Source organism: Buceros rhinoceros, unplaced genomic scaffold, assembly GCF_000710305.1.
Source record: "Buceros rhinoceros silvestris isolate BGI_N320 unplaced genomic scaffold, ASM71030v1 scaffold12294, whole genome shotgun sequence".
NCBI classification, from domain to species: Eukaryota; Metazoa; Chordata; class Aves; order Bucerotiformes; family Bucerotidae; genus Buceros; species Buceros rhinoceros.
The window spans coordinates 70,673-87,444 of record NW_010410132.1 but is presented as its reverse complement, the minus strand read 5'-3'; the positions used below and the strand labels follow the sequence as shown (position 1 = coordinate 87,444).

The 16,772-nt window shown below is 51.3% G+C and overlaps 1 protein-coding gene across 1 annotated transcript in view; it reads right to left on the bottom strand.

Annotated features, from left to right (window-relative positions):
- SAMD4A (sterile alpha motif domain containing 4A) overlaps nucleotides 1–16,772 on the bottom strand; it is a 99,665-nt gene that overhangs the window by 12,347 nt on the left and 70,546 nt on the right. Inside the window, exons 3-5 of the mRNA XM_010135494.1 lie at nucleotides 7,517–7,780; nucleotides 1,926–2,035; nucleotides 1,201–1,287 (exon numbers count right to left, since the gene is read on the bottom strand). Of these exons, the coding sequence (XP_010133796.1) occupies nucleotides 1,201–1,287; nucleotides 1,926–2,035; nucleotides 7,517–7,780 (461 nt within the window). The remainder of the gene's footprint in view (nucleotides 1–1,200; nucleotides 1,288–1,925; nucleotides 2,036–7,516; nucleotides 7,781–16,772) is intronic.

Genomic DNA, 16,772 nt, shown 5'->3' with positions numbered 1-16,772 from the left:
TGCATTTAATCGTTGTTATTATTAATACAGGGAGGTAAATATGGCTTTATTAGCTCCTGCCATACCCTGAGTACAATGCTGTGTTATAAATAAATAGCAAAGCAGTGAGCTAACGAAAACAACAATAAATAGCAACTCACCACATAAGTATTTAAAAGCCCCTAGTGGGAGGCTCTGCAAGTTGCTGTGTGAAGATGGTGCAATAAAGTATAATATAATATTGAGATAATAAATAGTGAGAGGTTGGGTGAGCTGCTCCCAGCACGTCTGTGGGGCTGCTCCTTCTCCCACAGCCATTTCTGCAGGGTTTAAGCTTTTGTTGAAATGACAAAAGAAGTTTCTGTCTGTTCTCCTTGGAAATCCAAGATGTTGTCCAGGCTTTGATGTGGGTCTCTGGGTTTTTATCTAGGGATAGGTTGCCCACATGATGCTCCTGAGAAGTGCAGTAGCCTTTGACCCGACAGACAGTGGAAAACACGTCTCTTTTTGGGGATGGAGAGGTAGGGGCAGGGCTTGGAGGTCCCTGTGCTGACCTCACGCATGAGAGGGACACTGGAAGCGAGAAGGGAGAGATAACCAAGTGGCTGAGGGATAACCAGGGGTTCAGGCTCTGCCCGGTGGGTTCTCCAGCAGCAGAGAGGACTGTGATGGCTGGTGTGGCTAAAGCTGGTCCTGCACCATGGCTCAGCAGGCAGTTGACCACCGGACACTAGCAGCGAGAAGGGAGAGATAACCAAGTGGCTGAGGGATAACCAGGGGTTCAGGCTCTGCCCGGTGGGTTCTCCAGCAGCAGAGAGGACTGTGATGGCTGGTGTGGCTAAAGCTGGTCCTGCACCATGGCTCAGCAGGCAGTTGACCACCTTCCCACCAGTGTTGCTGGGATGGTGCCCTCCATCACTTGAAGCTCAGGTGTTTCTGAGCACCCTGAAGCTGTCCAGGGTTTGTACCAGTGCTGCAGGGTATATCCATCCCAGCTGCTGAGTACTGGAGACGGATTAGGACCCAGGCCACAAAATACCGCCCCAAATAAAACCTGCATCTGGTACAGAGGTGTTTGGGACATCACTCAGATGCGGCCAAGACAAGAACAGATTTCTCTGCAAAAGGTCCCAACAACACGTTAACCAAAGAGGGCTTCACCCCAGAACTAATTCCTGGCTTCTTGAAAAAAGAAATACAAAGGTGGTTGTGATTACTTACCCTTTCTAAAGACTTGAGCAGGTTTTGCCTTTCTTTTAGCTTTTGGATACTGATGACTATTTTGTGTCTTGCACCTTTGGTAACGTTCTGCAAAACCAGCACAAAACCTGGCGTTAACATCTCCACAGGACAGACAGGTCAACCCAAACCCTTCCTCCCCTACACAGGAAGGGCTGCCAGCAGTTAGTCACATTTCTGAGTCACGGGGCACATCGAAAATCACTTAGAGACTTGCTGAAGATAGAGATTTCCAGCTAGTCTGTCCCTCCCCAGGATGTTTCACACGGTGACGGCAAAGGTGTGACAGGCCTTCTTCATCCTCAGGGTAACACAAAAGCCAATCTGGAAGCGGGGACATTTTCAAAGGTCAACGAGGCCATTGGCCACAAAAGCCTCAACTGACTTTGAAGGAGTTTGCTACTGCAGACTGTGCCCTTGGAACTCCTGAACGTAATCCCAACCCGGAAAAAGCTCAAGCACAGCTCCCAGTGATGGGACTTTCACACTGGGACTCCAGTAAGAAATCTGGGACAAGGCCTTTTTCAGGTACAATGTAGGTTTTTTTCACTCCCCAGGACCAATTTTCCTTCCTCTGCTTCCCAACCACCTGTGGGCAAAATGCCTTCCATGTGACGACACAGAAAGAGGTGTTGGAGGCATCTCATCTACTGACTACACAAGCACTGGACCGCGGCTGATTGCTTTACGACTGATGCAGGACGTACTTGTGCCTCGAGCTGGCATTCGGTGAGGGCCATCATCTCCTCGTACGTCATCTGCGAGAAGAGGGCGGCGTACTTGTGCAGCCGGAGGCTCTTCAGCCAGGCTGGGACATCTGCAGCACAAAGGTAAGGAGATGAGAGCTCCCGCTGTGTTCATGACACCGCTTACCACATGCAATAGCATCAACAGCAAAACAAGGAGTTCATCCTTGTGGGTTCCACCCCTCCATGAGCTCCATCCACCATCCCAGCAGTGCTTCAGATACCTCACTGAACTTCTCTGACCTTCTGGAGAACACGGTGCTATGGCTATGGATGGCAGGAGAAACAACCCCCAGGTGAGGACATAGTGCTATGGGTATGGATGGCAGTAGGAACCAGCCCCCAGGCGAGGACATCTCCTCAGAGGTTGGGTTTCTGCAGCTGAGCCACCGAGAATTAGCCCACAGGCAGCTGGTGTCACACCGCTGCACGCCAAGCTCCTTGCTGAGCTTTTCCCAGGAATGTGGGAACCGCTGAAGCTAACAGCATGGTAGTGCTTAGGATGAGCAAATGGCTGTTTTGCAGATGGTAGACACTGATTTATGGCTTGAGGGAAAATGGTACGTGCTGAAAATTTAAATGGCTGCTTAAAGAGAAATCATTTTTTCTTGTTTTGAGCATGGAAAAATGATGCACCATCCAAGACGGTCCTACAACCTGTTTCAGAAGGGTGACTTGGGACCTCAGCATGCACTGACTGAAATGACTTCTTCCTTCCCAGTCACTGTCCGCAGCATAGCACCTCTGTGCCCAGCTGGATGGGCACCCCAAACCACTTTTATACTCCTGACATCAACGAGGTTTCACAGAGAGGGACCTTGGAGGGGAATCCTTCCTCTGCAACTTGCAGGACCCCACCAGACCCCATGACAGGGCTCCACCGGGAAGTCAATGGGATACGAGCCTGCCCCGCTCCAGCCTGCTCAGCAGCTACTCGTGGTTTCGCAGGTTTGAGGGGCCCGTGGTGACGCCCCACAAGGGAGGAGGTGCCTGCAGATCTCCGTGCTGCAGCATGCCACCACGTCCACGATGACACCTCTGCTTTGCACCAAAAGGCATCAAACGCTGCGCCAAATCAGGACCTGCTTTATTTAGCACCTACAGCCCAACAATAGCTCTGCCTCAGCCTACCAAGCTCATGTGCTCCACACCCAGCAACACCCTTGTCCATTAGTCCTTGTCCCTTTCTCCACCGACAAGACACCTGGAAACCCCATCTCAACCCATGCCGGCTGTAGCAACAATGAAAAAAACAGTGTTTCAGCCCCACACCCCACACCATGCGCAGGGGGGTTCTCAGGAAATAGCTCTTCCGGGGGTAACACCAGTTAACAGCAACACCTCCCCTCGCTTTTTTCACTCCCGAGTTGACGTACAGCGTGTGGGTTGAGCAGGTGGTGGAGCCCACAGCCCATGGCAGGCAGGGGCTGACGGAGCAGGACAGCCCAAGGGGAAGGAGGGATGCTGGCAGAGCGGCTGCCACGATGGGGTTCCTCTTAGTTCCCACTAAGGGGGGCGGAGGAATGGGGGTTGGGGAGGGATTTCTACCCACTGTGTGCTTCTGCTGCTGGGCTGAGGCTGCTGTGGGTGCTGGTGCTCTGCTCGCCATCCCTGAGGCCAGCGTGAGCACAACCTGCACGGCCACGTCCAATACCCTTTCCTAACGCAGCCAACCTCAAAGGTTTTCCCGGCTGATTTGACTGCAGAGTGTGAAGCCAGACTTGCTTCAGAAAGGGATGAGATGACACGAGGACAGTCCCGCTGCTGGGACATCGCGTGGTGTGGGTGGGTGGTCTCTGTCCAGAAAGCCCCACACTGCTGAGTACCAGATGCAAGTCAAGGATCATCACAGACTTCTTCCTGAACCAACACACCTCATTGCTGGAGGGGACGGGGCAAGATGTTCCATTGTTTTGGTCCCCTAAGACAATTCTTACATTTGCCAGACGTTTCCTGCTGCCTAAGCTGACCCCAAACACCACTTGCATTCCAAGCTGTGATTTGCTCACTCTCTCCATCCTCTGACACTCATCAAGATTCCCGCTTCAATGAAATTCATCAAATGCTGCAGAAGATCAACCTCTCACCACACACTGTGCACTTACTGAGCACAGACGGGCTGAACTTTGCCATTTTCCAGAAGTCCCAACGTACAACAGTCCTAAAACTTACTGCCAGAGGCCTCTTACACTGATCTTCTGTTTAAAAAATCAAAAGCTGTTTGCAGAAAGCTCTGTTTCCAGCATGGGACTGGCAGGCTTGAATCTCACCCTGATTTTAACACAAACCCATACCATTTCAGTGACAACACATTTAAAAGTCTACCTGATCCCATGTCCCCTGGGGCCACCTGCCTTTGGTGCGTGTCCGCGCTCATGGCAAAGCCCACAGGGATCATTTCAGAAGAGAGATGGAACTTGATATAGACATTAAACCCTGCAGAAAACCCATCTCCAGATGCAGCAGCAGCTCTTCTTTCCCTTTGCATCAGCCTCCCTGGACCAACTCCTAATTTTGGGGAGCTACCATGGTCCTGGAGCCCCCTTGCCAGTGGGGATGGCAATCCCAGGAGGCACCCCAGCACACAGAGGGATGGAGGTGGGTTTTTCCCCCTTCCCACAGGGAAGAGGCAATCAGGAGGTACAAGGTCACCTAAGGTGATTTCATGGTCCTTGAAAAGTCAAATTTCCTAATGATCCCCACGGAGCAGCGAGCCACCCACCCGCGGAGCTACTCTTTAATCACCGATTACTAAGAGCTAATTGCGAAGTCATGGCACGGCTGCCAGAAACGCTGCAGCTGATGTGAGCAGCAAAGCGAGGGCTTCCAGGCTGCTCACGTACATTATCCCCTGAATGCCGGAGTTCGTCTGGCACGGGTATATCTGGGTGCTGGCATGGAAATTTAGAAGGAAAACAATTCACTCTGCGATATATATATAGATATAGACAGGCCATCTTCAGAAGTGCCCTTATGGCCCACCCTGGACATATTCACAGCTCTGCCCAAGCCCTCCTCCCAGTGTACCCCAAGCTGTGCCCCAGGAGGGACTGACAGACAGATGGATGAGCTCTGCAGGGAACAAAGTATCCGTGTCTGCCCCTGGAGAAACCCAGGGCCAGGAAAAAGTCAAAGGGCATTTTTCTTTCAGCACGACGATGGATGGTAAGGTGACATTAGGGGAGATGAACTGCTAAACCATGTCAGATGGGGGACTGTCGTGGGTCTGGTGTCCCCACACTCCTCCTGGATGCCCTGGAGGGTGTTAAAGAAGGAGCAAGCTGACCAGAGGCATGGTGTACACCAAGCCACGAGAGCCCAAACGCGCTCGGGGAGACGTGGCTGCAATTCAGAGAAGGGACTTGGCAAACCGAGCAACCGGTCTGGATGAAATAAGACGCAACCCAATAAAAATGCACAAAGTTGTGTGTTTCTGTAGGAACAAGAAACGGCACTTACCGAGGGCAGGGAACGGGCAGTACTTATTTTCTGCAAGAAAGCTGTGGGGATACAATGGGTCATACGTGACCCGCGGTGGTGTGTTATTTGAGGACGATGAGCTGTACAGCCACAGGAATGCTGTCTGTATGGCAAGTGAACCTCTGCTCTGCTCCCCAGTCCAGTTTTGGACAACACACCTTCAATAAATTACAGACTTCCTCAAAAAAACCCGGCGGAGAAAAGCAAGAACAGCCCCAAGTTTAGAAAGCACCATCTGGGAAGAAACAGGATTGGGTCGATCTGAAGAAAATGCAGCAGAGAGGGGAAGACACGACAGTTGTAGTCACCAGAGGCTGTAGACATCTGTTCCGCACGTCCCCGGGTAAAAAAGCAAGACAAAAGCAGTCTGGCTGACTGCAACAGGGGGAACCAGGATTAGATGTCTGCGAACCTTTCCCCAGAGGAGGAGGATGCCTGGGAAGGGATGGCCCGAGGAAGGGCAGCCACCTGCCCCAGGGGGGCTGCATGCAGCAGCAAGGGCTGTCTTAACATGTGGAGTTTATTTAACTGGTTATCGCTCGTGGACAGCCCAGGCAATAACGCTGTTGGGTTTTGCACAACTGGCAGTACAGATCGACTCCGTCGCACTGTAAAGTTCCTACGCACGCAGGTCCCGGAGCTGCAGCTGTGGATCACGGGGAGCCAAGCTCCCTACGCTCTCCTCCCCAGCTCTATCAGCAGAAACCTGGAGAAACAACATGTTAAACGGACTCCTCTGCACCACTTGCTCCCAAAAAAGGGTTTCCCCTGAGAGAGCCTGACAGACTGAGGATCCGGTCCCAGGCATGGAAAGCCTTGGGGACTCTTCACACTGATCAACATGTCCATGGTGACCCCTCCCAGCCTGCCTGCTGGTCCACCAGAAGGTCATGCAGGCAGCAAGCCTGCAGCACCGCTGGAGACGAAACACTCCCTGGCTGCGCCACCCGCTGAGGTGTTTGTCAGCGAGGGGAGCTGCTGAGAAGCAGAGCCTGGCTCTGCGAGGCTGTCATGCTCAGAAAAGTCTCCTGAACACCTACAGCCCACTGCTCCCACCCCAGAGCGACACCAAGGTGCAAAGTCCAGCCAGAGAGAGGGCTGAGCCGCAGGCACCGATCTCACGGGGGAACCCTGAGGGGGTTTTCACGCATTTATTTTGTGCACGTCGAAGTCGCACAGTGCCAAGTCAACATGTCGCAGAGATCTACACGTATCAAGATTTGTCTGTAATTAGCATAAAATCAGACTTCGTGACTATTTAAAAATAGGATTATTTCCTTGTTCTGATACATCACTGGTCTTTCCACAACTGAGCTGCTTTCCATGAATGAAAACTGCGGTTGTTAACATCATTCTCCGATAGCTGCAGGTTCATTTTCAGTCATTTTGTCTGACTGAATATACAGGAATGTTCAGTCTATATGTTTACACATTTTTTATCTATCTATTCCTCTCCAGCCTGACATTTGCTCATCATCTTTGACTGCAGCAACCGGGTTTCGCTTCTGTCTTGTTTACCAACAGGATTGCATATATTTATTGCTAAGAGCCTCTGTGAAGTGCAAGTGTAATGAGAAAAGCAACTGGAAATACAGAGGATAAATTCACTGCAAACAAGCATCCTGAGCCAAAACCACCCCAAATACTTGGTGGGTACCAGACACAGCACTGGTGAATCACACGGGGCTTGCTAAACTTACACTAAGCTGTTTTTAATGGTAATAAGAAAAGAAAAGGAAGAGAAAAGAGCACCACTCGCAGCGAAAAGCCACAGGCTACAAAAAACACCCCGGGTTTTTGGAAAGCCGGCAGCTTGCAGGATTTGGGGGCAAACCAGCCCCCCAGCTGTAAGACGTCAGATCAGGATCAGCTGCTGCTTAAAAGAAAACCTAACTTACTGCCCTAAACCTGAATTCCTAAGCCAGGGAGCAATGCTGGAAGGCCCCGTTTGGTTACGAGGACTCTCGCCCCAAACCGCCAACCGAGCCCCGCGCTGCCGGGAAAATGGCCTTTCCCCTCCTGCCTCTGGGTGCTGGGGTTGGGGTTGAGGAGGCATCTGGTTTTTCACTCACCTTTCATCCCACTCCCTTCCTCCTGGAATGTGTTACGAGCAGAAGGCTGATCTTCTAAATGTTCACTCCCACCACTTCCCGAAGAGGCTACACTGCTTTGTGGAGACAGGGGGGCATGATCGGAAGGGATGCACTGGGGTCCTCTAGCTCGTAAGTCCTCATGAGACATCCATCCATGTCCTAGAGGTTGGTTTGGCACATTCATGGGTGGGGTAAGGGACACAGAGCGTTTCAAAGGGCTGTGGTGTGTCTGGCCTGAGAGAACTGAAAAAAAAATAAAATCAAAGAGGTTATTCCCCCCTCGCGGCCCGGGATGCAGCAGAGTTCCCCAAAAAAGAAAAAAAAATTAAATGAAATCATAAATGCGTGGTGGTTGGCCACGGCGCCTCGCTGACGGCTTCGCAGTGCCCGCGGCTACCTGAGCCCTACCCTGAGCTCTCTGCTTTGCCTCCCGGGAAGCAAAGGGGATGGGAGTACCTGAGAGGAGAGGGGGTTACACGTCAGGTTCCTTAAGGAAAGGTGTTGTGTAGATTGTATCTTTAGGGAAAAAAAAACCCCAACGAGCAGCTCTGGAGGTTTTCCCGGTGCAGAGTCCCGTACTGACAGTGAACCTGAGCACAGGACTGTGCTGGGTGCTCGGCTGGAGCCAGGAGCCTGGGCGGTTGTCTCCCTTGCAGCGAAGGCACCACTGCTATCGCAGGTGTAATCACAGAGTGGTTTGGATTGGAAAAGACCTTTGAGATCATCGAGTCCAACCGTCCACCCAGCACTGCCAGGTCACCACTAAACCACGTCACTAACGGGAATTTTCAAGCTACTACACTGAGGCCATGGAACTCACACTGCTGAAATCACCCAGACCCATATCTTTCGGGGAAAGGCATAAAATTCCCCAGATGGGAATGTCCTCACACAGACCCAGGGGAAGCTCCTCTGCCTCTCCCTTCGGGTTAGGACTTGGCTCATGCCCCGAAGCATGAGCATTTACACATCTGCCTAACGTCATCGCGGCAGGACTTATCATCCACAGAAACGTCTAAGCTCGAAGCCTTGCCGAGCCCTACTAAGACCTTGCACTTCTATGAGCTACCACCAGCAACGAGAGCATCCAGCTCAGCCACCCAGCAGGAGTGTTTCCAACCCTCCACAAAAGCAAACGCCCGAAGCAACGGTGAAAATACACTCGTGACAAAGAGGTGAGGATGAACCTCCCCCCCAAAATGATCTCTGGAAAGCTTTGCATTTGTTTTCCCTTCCCAGTTATATATGGGTTTGGATTTCCTGGGTGAAGTTTTGACACCACCAAGTTCAATTTGTTTTTAACAATTAACTTGAACACTGCCAGGAAAAGAGTGACACACCGACTCCTGTGATTCGGAGTTCTTTCTCGAGAAAGAAAGGCTTTACCATGGGTAGGTAATTACTGGCCCTTCAGTCAAGTACAGAAATGTAGGCTGACGTATTTAGAGGAAAAGACAGACGTGGATGGATATCTTTGTTTCCTGTAATGAAAATTATATTAAAAGATTGGTCTGTTGGCTTAAAAAAATTCAAATTCCATCATTTACAAAGTCATTAAACTGCTGGTTAAACCATAAACACAGTTAATAGATTTTAAAGTACGGATTTAGGATGTAAAACACTTGTTTGATAGTTTACTGCAGTTACTCTCAATGAAACTAGTTGAATTTCATGGGGGCTGATAGCTGAGACCAAACAAAACTCTGGAGTTATCCATCGCTCAGCCAAGTTGAGTCTCATTGCCCACTGGGATAACTGGGACAAGTTCTGGATCCAAAAAGGACCTTCTGGTTTGTATCAAACCTGAGCCAACGCTGCTATTTTCAGTGTGCCCCTGGGGAAGTCTGACGACAGAGGGGTTAAAATGACCTCTCAGTCCCTATGAAACCGAAGAAAAATCTCAATTTTTCTTTCAAAATGGGATTTCTTTATTCTGTACGAAACCTGGGGGAAATTCATCATTCGCATCGCTTTTCCTCCTAAAGCACCAAAGCACCGGAGCTCCCTAAGCGCCTTTTTTACACTGGGGGAGCTCACCACGGCTCCTCCAAGTTATTTCCTAACATGAACAAGTCTCGGTGGAAAACCCCCAGCCAGTTAAGCTGGGTTTAACTCCCAGCTAAAAAGCCTGGGGGAAAACCTGCCATCAAAGCCACCTCTGCTGACCAGAAGTGGAATGAAAATGAGCAAGTAGCGGGGTTATAAAAGGAGGGGAGAGAAAAACACCAGAGCTCCTTTATATTTATTAAGCAGCTGTAAAAAGCAGCCGGTGCCACATGCAGAGCATGGATGAGGCCAAAATCCTGCGGATTTCTGCAACGTCTAAACCGTTCCTGTTTCTGAAAGCCTCTTCTCCTACGCTAACACCACGCTGCGCGGGGAAGCAAGGGGAGGGCCTCCCTTCCCCTTCAATAACTACAGCGACGTCTTCCAGAAGTCTCCTGGCAGAAAAGGATGTCAGTGAGGAGCCGGGAGGGTTTTCAGAGCAGCGTTATGTTTCCTAAAGGTGGGATGGGGAAATAGATGGATTTAAAAAGGTTTAGCCAAGCTATTTCAGCTCTTGCCTTTGCAATCGTATTCCAAAGGCAGCACCGTAGTGGGGCTCTGGAGATGCCACATCACCCTCCCAAGAGAAAAAAACATTTAGCATTTAAAAAAAATTAAAAATACAGGAAAAACCTGATAAATCAGTTGAAACACATCACCAGGGCTGAGCATGGCAGCGGCACTGTCAGCCCTCCCTCTTACAGGGTGTACCCAGCAGCTGGTACCCTGCAGCGGTTAAACCAGCCTCTCCCCACCAAAATCTTGCAAACAAGCGGATATTTGTGGCGTAAATCCCGCCCAGATTCCTGCCTGAGCAGCAATTCCCTTCTAACTGCTGCTCTGCTCTTCCATCCTAACTTTACGCTCCCTAATCAGAAGTCGGTGTCGGCTGGAGGAGATACAATGAACTCCACGGGACGGCTGAAATCATCCAGTGCAACACCTAAAAGCACCCACTTCTTTCCCGGAGATAACGCAGCGCTGGAGCCCAACGGACCATCTTTTGCTGAACCACGAGCGTTCTGACTGAGCCGCGAGTCAATGCGCACAACGTCACCAGGTGCGGTACAGGAAACTCCGCTGCCAAGGATGCTACAGGCAGAGGAAGTCGCCAGCTCTCTGAAACCACCCCAGCTACTCCTGGTACCAGACACTGATTATTTCAGAGCTCTTAGCACTGGCCTAACTTTAGGCTCCGCTTAAGCCTTTCTGGCTGTAACAGACACCAGAGACCAGCTTCTTGCAAACCCTCTCACCAGCTTCCATCAGTAATTAGGCTTGAAACCGCCGCGAACCCTGGGCTGGCACCCACCTGGCATCCGTTTAGTTTAGGTCCTTCCCTGCCTTTGGCAATCCTGTGTGTTTTCTGGGCGGTTCCAGGTGAACCTGGGGCTGCTGACAGCCAATATAAAACACGTGTTCAGTCTCTCGCTAAAATAAATGGTCCATGTGTGCTTTAACTTCAGCCGAAGAAAACCAAGTGTGAGTTTATAACCTTATACTCAAGCCTCTCATTTTTTTCTGTAATTACAAAAAAATGAAGCTTTAATGTAAAAAAGGAAATCTAATATATTCTTCTAGGGTAAGATAAGCTTCCAGGAGGTGGCCAGAGGCACGCCTGCTTTTCTGAGAGCTGCGGTGGTGGGAGCCGGACAAACAAAGAGAGGAAACCACCACTCTGAAGGGCAAGCCACGCTGGCACATGGGTCCCCTACAACTTGTAAGCACCTCCACTTCTGGTTTGAAGTGTTTTCCTGCCAGCCACAGGCTCATTGAGGCGGTGTAAGAGCCATCCGTTCCCCAGGGACCCACGGGTCACTCTACAAAGGCACTGCCTGGTCCGGCTCCTTCCACCTGGGTGTGCGATGGGATGAGGGCCAGAGCAGATCATGGTTCTCCCCACGATATGCAGGCTGGTGTCTCCTCTTTGCTCCATCACAGTGGCTCTGAATGGCCATAGGGGGTGGGCTCAGCCTATGCCAGACCATGTTTCCTTGCAAGAAAGCTCCTTGGGCCCTCCAGACCAGGATCAGCTGCGACCCAGTAGATGCTGCTAAATGTAACACCTTTGAGATGAGCTTGGGATGTTCTAGGGAAATCCTAGGGAAAACCTGGAGCTGATGGTGCTGAGATGCACGAGGTGTTGCCAAAGCCCTCTCAGGCTTCAAACCAAGCTTGGCTTAATATTCCCAGGGGAAAACAAATTAAGAGGATGGGGAAGGAGTGATGGCGATGACGCAACTGTCCCGGTGTGCAGGGCTCCCCATCGCAGGAGGAGGCCGCAGACCGTGCTGCCGCAGGGCTGGAGCAGCAAGGAGCACCCCTGTGGGGTCACCCCCTGCCTGGGCACCATCACGGACCAAACACCGGCTGGGCTGGCAGGCACGGCAACGTGCTTATAGAAACTCTGAGGCTGCAAGTGCTTTCCCCTTGAAGCCCTGGGTTTGATTTTTTTTTTCCTCTTCCTTTTTGAAGTGGTGTTGCCTATTTTGGTAGGCAAGGGCTAATTCCAAGAGGGTTTTTGTTCACTGAAGAGCATGTGGAACAGCGTCAGGCATTTGTGTTGTGGTTTCTCAGGGTTTCGGGCCAATTTTTCAGCCTGAGAAGGGAAAAGCCACCCATTCCTGTAATTAGAGTGGAGGAATTGGGCTCTGCAGGCAGACTTTCCTCCACAGGGCATGTGATGGCCCAGGAGACGCTCACTTTTACTCTGCCCCTTCATTAAATCTGGCTTAAAGCTCTGTAAAAGTCACATGTGGGGCTGATGTGAGCATTTCCACCGAGAACTGTACCCACTGCTGGGTACAGAGGAGTGCTCAGACTGTGCCTGGTCCCTGTGTGTCCCCACCGCTGCACAGCCCCCACCAGGTCCCTGACTCCCAGGGGACCTTTACCACAACCTCACAGCCCTTTTTTACACCAGCGCACAGCCCATACAGCAGATTACGATTCCGAACATCCTCCCCATGACCGGAGAAAGGAAAAAGCACTGTGAGGTGGATACTGAACTCTTGGGAGATTTTTTTGTTTTTGGTCTAAAAATGCTACTCCTTGGCTACAAAGTTGTTATGGTGCATCCCCAGGCAGCGTCCGATCCTGTACAATTCCTTTTCTGGTCTGTAGATCCCTGGAGCAGCAGCTGGACCCCAATTTGCTATAAGAAATGGGAATGTTTTTAACCCATTGAGGTCATACAGCCTCTCATACAGCCCAGGGGCACTCCCACGGCGGGGGAATACTGAGCAGCTCCCGCAATCCCCCTCGCAGAGCAGCCTCCCAGTTCAACTCAGTCCTCTCCTCCGTTTCCTCCTTGCTACCCTGGTCACGAAGCATCCTCTCCTCCAGGAAGGCTCCCCCACTCTGGCAGACCAACGCTCGCAGCTTTTCCAGCATTTCTGTGCCGAGGACCCTTGGAAACAGCTGCCGGTGGGTCACGCTGCCCGGCTGGCACCCAGCCTCCTTCCTGGGCACCTCATTCACCCGCTCTCCACGCGGCCACAGGCAGCTCCAGGGCGGCCGAAGCTGAAGCCGATGGAACATTTTTTGGTTCAACATCCCCTAACCCTTGGAGCCTTTTCTTTGTGCCTTTTTTTTTTTAACTCTCTGGGTTTTGTGGCTGTGACTTTAACCGCACGGTGCTGGATAAACCATGTCATTGCCTCTGAACCAGGGGCTTGAAACTAAACGCAAGCAGCCATGGGTAGTTGTGTGTATGAGGACAAAAAAAGATATAAGCAGAGTGCTGCCTCGAGCAGAGAAATTAGGAAGAAGCACAGACTGCGGAAAAGCCTGTCAAGCAAACTTTTTATAAAACCTGATGTTCTTAAACACAGTTTCCTGTTGAAGAAACTGGACAGAGAAACAATAACCCGTTTGTTGCTGCTCTCTCCAAGCAGCGCATGCGAGGCCCCATCCGGGCTCGTCCGCGAAAGGGAACGTCTCTGCTGACCGCGGAGGGTTTCGCGAGCCCCTGCACGGTACGAGCCCACGTGGATCCGCTGCTTGGCTCCAGCAGGAACTGCTGGGTTTGCTATTTACTCATTTGCGTGGCTTCTGTTCGGCGCGGGGGGGTTTGCGGGAGCCCCTGCACGGTACGAGCCCACGTGGATCCGCTGCTTGGCTCCAGCAGGAACTGCTGGGTTTGCTATTTACTCATTTGCGTGGCAGCAGGAGTGGGGCTACACCTAAAGCTGGGTAAATGCAGCTCCTGGTTGATTAAATGCAGCAATCGACAGGACGCATTTCTGGAAGGAAGCCCAGCTCGTCTCACCAAGGAGGAAGAGCTGGGGAGCTGCTTTTGAGGTCCTTGCATGGGACTTCCCACCAGAGCATCCGGCAAGGTGGGAGCAAGACAGACCAGGTGTGAATCTCGACCGTGATTTAACTCACAGACAAAAGGACATGTGAAACGGTGGCTGGGGGACGTGAGAAACAGCGTTGAGGATCACAGAATCATAGAATGGTTTGGGTTGGGAGAAACCTCAAAGACCGTCTAGTTCCAACGCCCTTGCCATGGGCAGGCGCACCTTCCACTAGAGCAGGCTGCTCAAAGCCCCGTCCAACCTAGCCTTGAACACTTCCAGGGATGGGACATCCACAGCCTCTCTGGGCTTATTTTCTAAAGAGTCATTTCAAAATCTGTGGAGTGAGTGCAGGGAGACAGCACATCTTGAGGAGTGACAAAATACAGGAACATACGCCTTACATGATGTCCCACAATCGTCATCCCACCATCTTCAGGGAAACTTCCCCCAGAAAGAAGCAGCTTTGCTAGAGCACTGTAGCCTTTTCCATCCTCACCAACTTATCTGGGATCTTCTTCTCCCGTGTCTCTTTTTACCCACTTCCACCCATCCAAAAAGCCGTTTAGTTCTCCTCTCTTGTAGGCACCACAGCCCAGATTTCACAAGACAAAGTCCTCTGCCTTTCAGCCTCTGGTCTCCAGCTCTCACGTGCTCGCACACCCCATCCCAAGCACCCTCCATTGGGCTGGTGAGGTCTTATTCCTTCTCCTCTTATCTGCTTCTTCCAAGAGCATAAAATCTTAGCAGCTCCAGGAGAGAAGAAAATCCTGTTGGGTCTCTGAGGCCACCGAGGGGCAAATGCAATATCCAGTTCCCCACATGAGAAGATGCAAAAGATCTTTCCCAGCAGAGACACCTCCTGACTCGCTGTACTGCCCCAAACACTGAGCTCTGCCACGCTCCCAGCAGTCCCCAGCAGCAACGGGCCATGGCTGCTGTCATAAAACATGTATTAATTCATTCCCATTAGGGCTCCAGCTCAGCTTTCCACCTCCTCTACATACCGACAGCATACGCATCCCCAAAATCTGCCCTCATCATCGTCCAAAACATTCCCCACTGCTCGGATATTGCCTTGAATTCGAGTTAGGACATAAATCTCTGTGCCAGCTAACACGAGACTATATTGCTCAGCAAACAGGGCGGGGGGAACTGTGCTTACAAGAAAACATGGAATGCAGAGCAACCAGCCTCGAATAATATTGCGTAACGACTGGGAAAAGCAAACTTGAGGGGAAAATAAAATAAAGTGAAAAAATTCAGCTTCGAGGCTGCCAAAACTGAGCCATTGATTACAGCGCTTTTGATCCATTTGCATGCAGAGAGCTTTGCTTTGGAGCTGGGATGGAAACGGAGTCTTAATATAGCTGGCGAGAAAATATCCTTCTTGCACTCTCCTAACTGCACTTTGATAGGAAGCAGCCACAGAGCAGATGGTGCCTATATATAATCACCAGACCTATTATCCCAGCCTCTTTTAGCAATTTGAAGGATGTGATAACCACAAGGAGAGCAGCAAATATTCCCCCTCCCTCCCTCCCTTCCCCCTGCAAAGAAAAATATCAAAAAAAAAAAAAAAAGAGGAGGAAGCTATAATTATGGCAACGATTAAAAGAATTTCCAAATGAAGTAAATAACTATTTTGTGCACTGCTCCTTTAAACCAGAAGTCAAAAGTTAATTAAATAGCAGCATGTTACTGAGTCAGGAGAACACAGCAAGTCCCTGCGAAGTTGGGAAGGAGACTGGGGTGGCTTTGGCACTCCCTTCCCTCCTCGGTGTCCTTTTCTCTGCAGCTCTGTTCGATGGTGGGGGCAAGGAGAGCTCATACCCTCCGTTTCTCTACTTGCCAGAGCCCGGAGTCGCACAGTTTCCAAGGAGCAGCGCAGCGCTGGAAAGGCAGTTCTCTCCAGGGGTTTCTCACCTCACAAAGGCACTCAGGAAAACATCACAAATCAGATTTTCATCACGTTGCGGAGGAAAGGTGCTGTTGGGAGGTCGTTGTGGAGGAGCAAAGAGGGATCTGGGGGGTGGTTTGCATGTCTCTGCCAGCATGGACCTTTTCTCCCCTTTTGCAGCTGCCTGTTAGGCACCTCAGAAGTGCCCGCTGGCCACCCTGAAAGTGTCTGCTGGCCACTAGGGGCCCAGGGGTGAGTTGGGGAGAGCAATCCCTAGCTGCAGGTAGCTGGAGGCATTACTCATCAAGGACTTTATGGACATAAGTTAATAGTGGAGGCGCTGAGGAGCATCCCTGGATACCTGGCTCCTAGATGGAGCCCCCAGCCCCACACTGATGGTGGCTTCGGCGGTGATGCAAACTGCAGATGGAAACCCACGGGCGCTCAGAGTGATGAGAACAGTAAAGCTTCCCTTGGGAGAGCAACACGCTCCTATGCAATGAGTAACCACAGCTCACTGTCAGCTGTGCCAGTATTCAACAGGCTCCAGAGCAGCTGGTAAAATACACCTGCAGCTACAAGGGTCCATCCATCAACAAATCCTCCCGGCTGACCGACACGGGAGACTGACGAAGGGTCTGAGAGAATTACTGGGGATGTTTGACTTTGCTCCACAGCCCGGAGAGCATCAATCAGCTGCGCCGGCGGCTTCTGCGCCGCTTCCAGGTCAGAAGCATGACTCATTGGTGACAGGAATCCCAAGGACCATCGGATAATGCATAAAACCATCGCTGCTGCTTCTCAAGACCCCTTCCCCGAGACACCGGGGCTGCTATAAGGCAAGCGGAGGTGGTGCCGGAGCTGCATGCTTCAAGCTCCCCCCACCCTGATGTGCAGGTCAAGGATGGTGTCCTACCCCCCACTGCCAAGGGACAAGCCACATGCTAATGGCTGGGGGCAAAACCAGGGCGCCCAGGCCCTTCTCTGG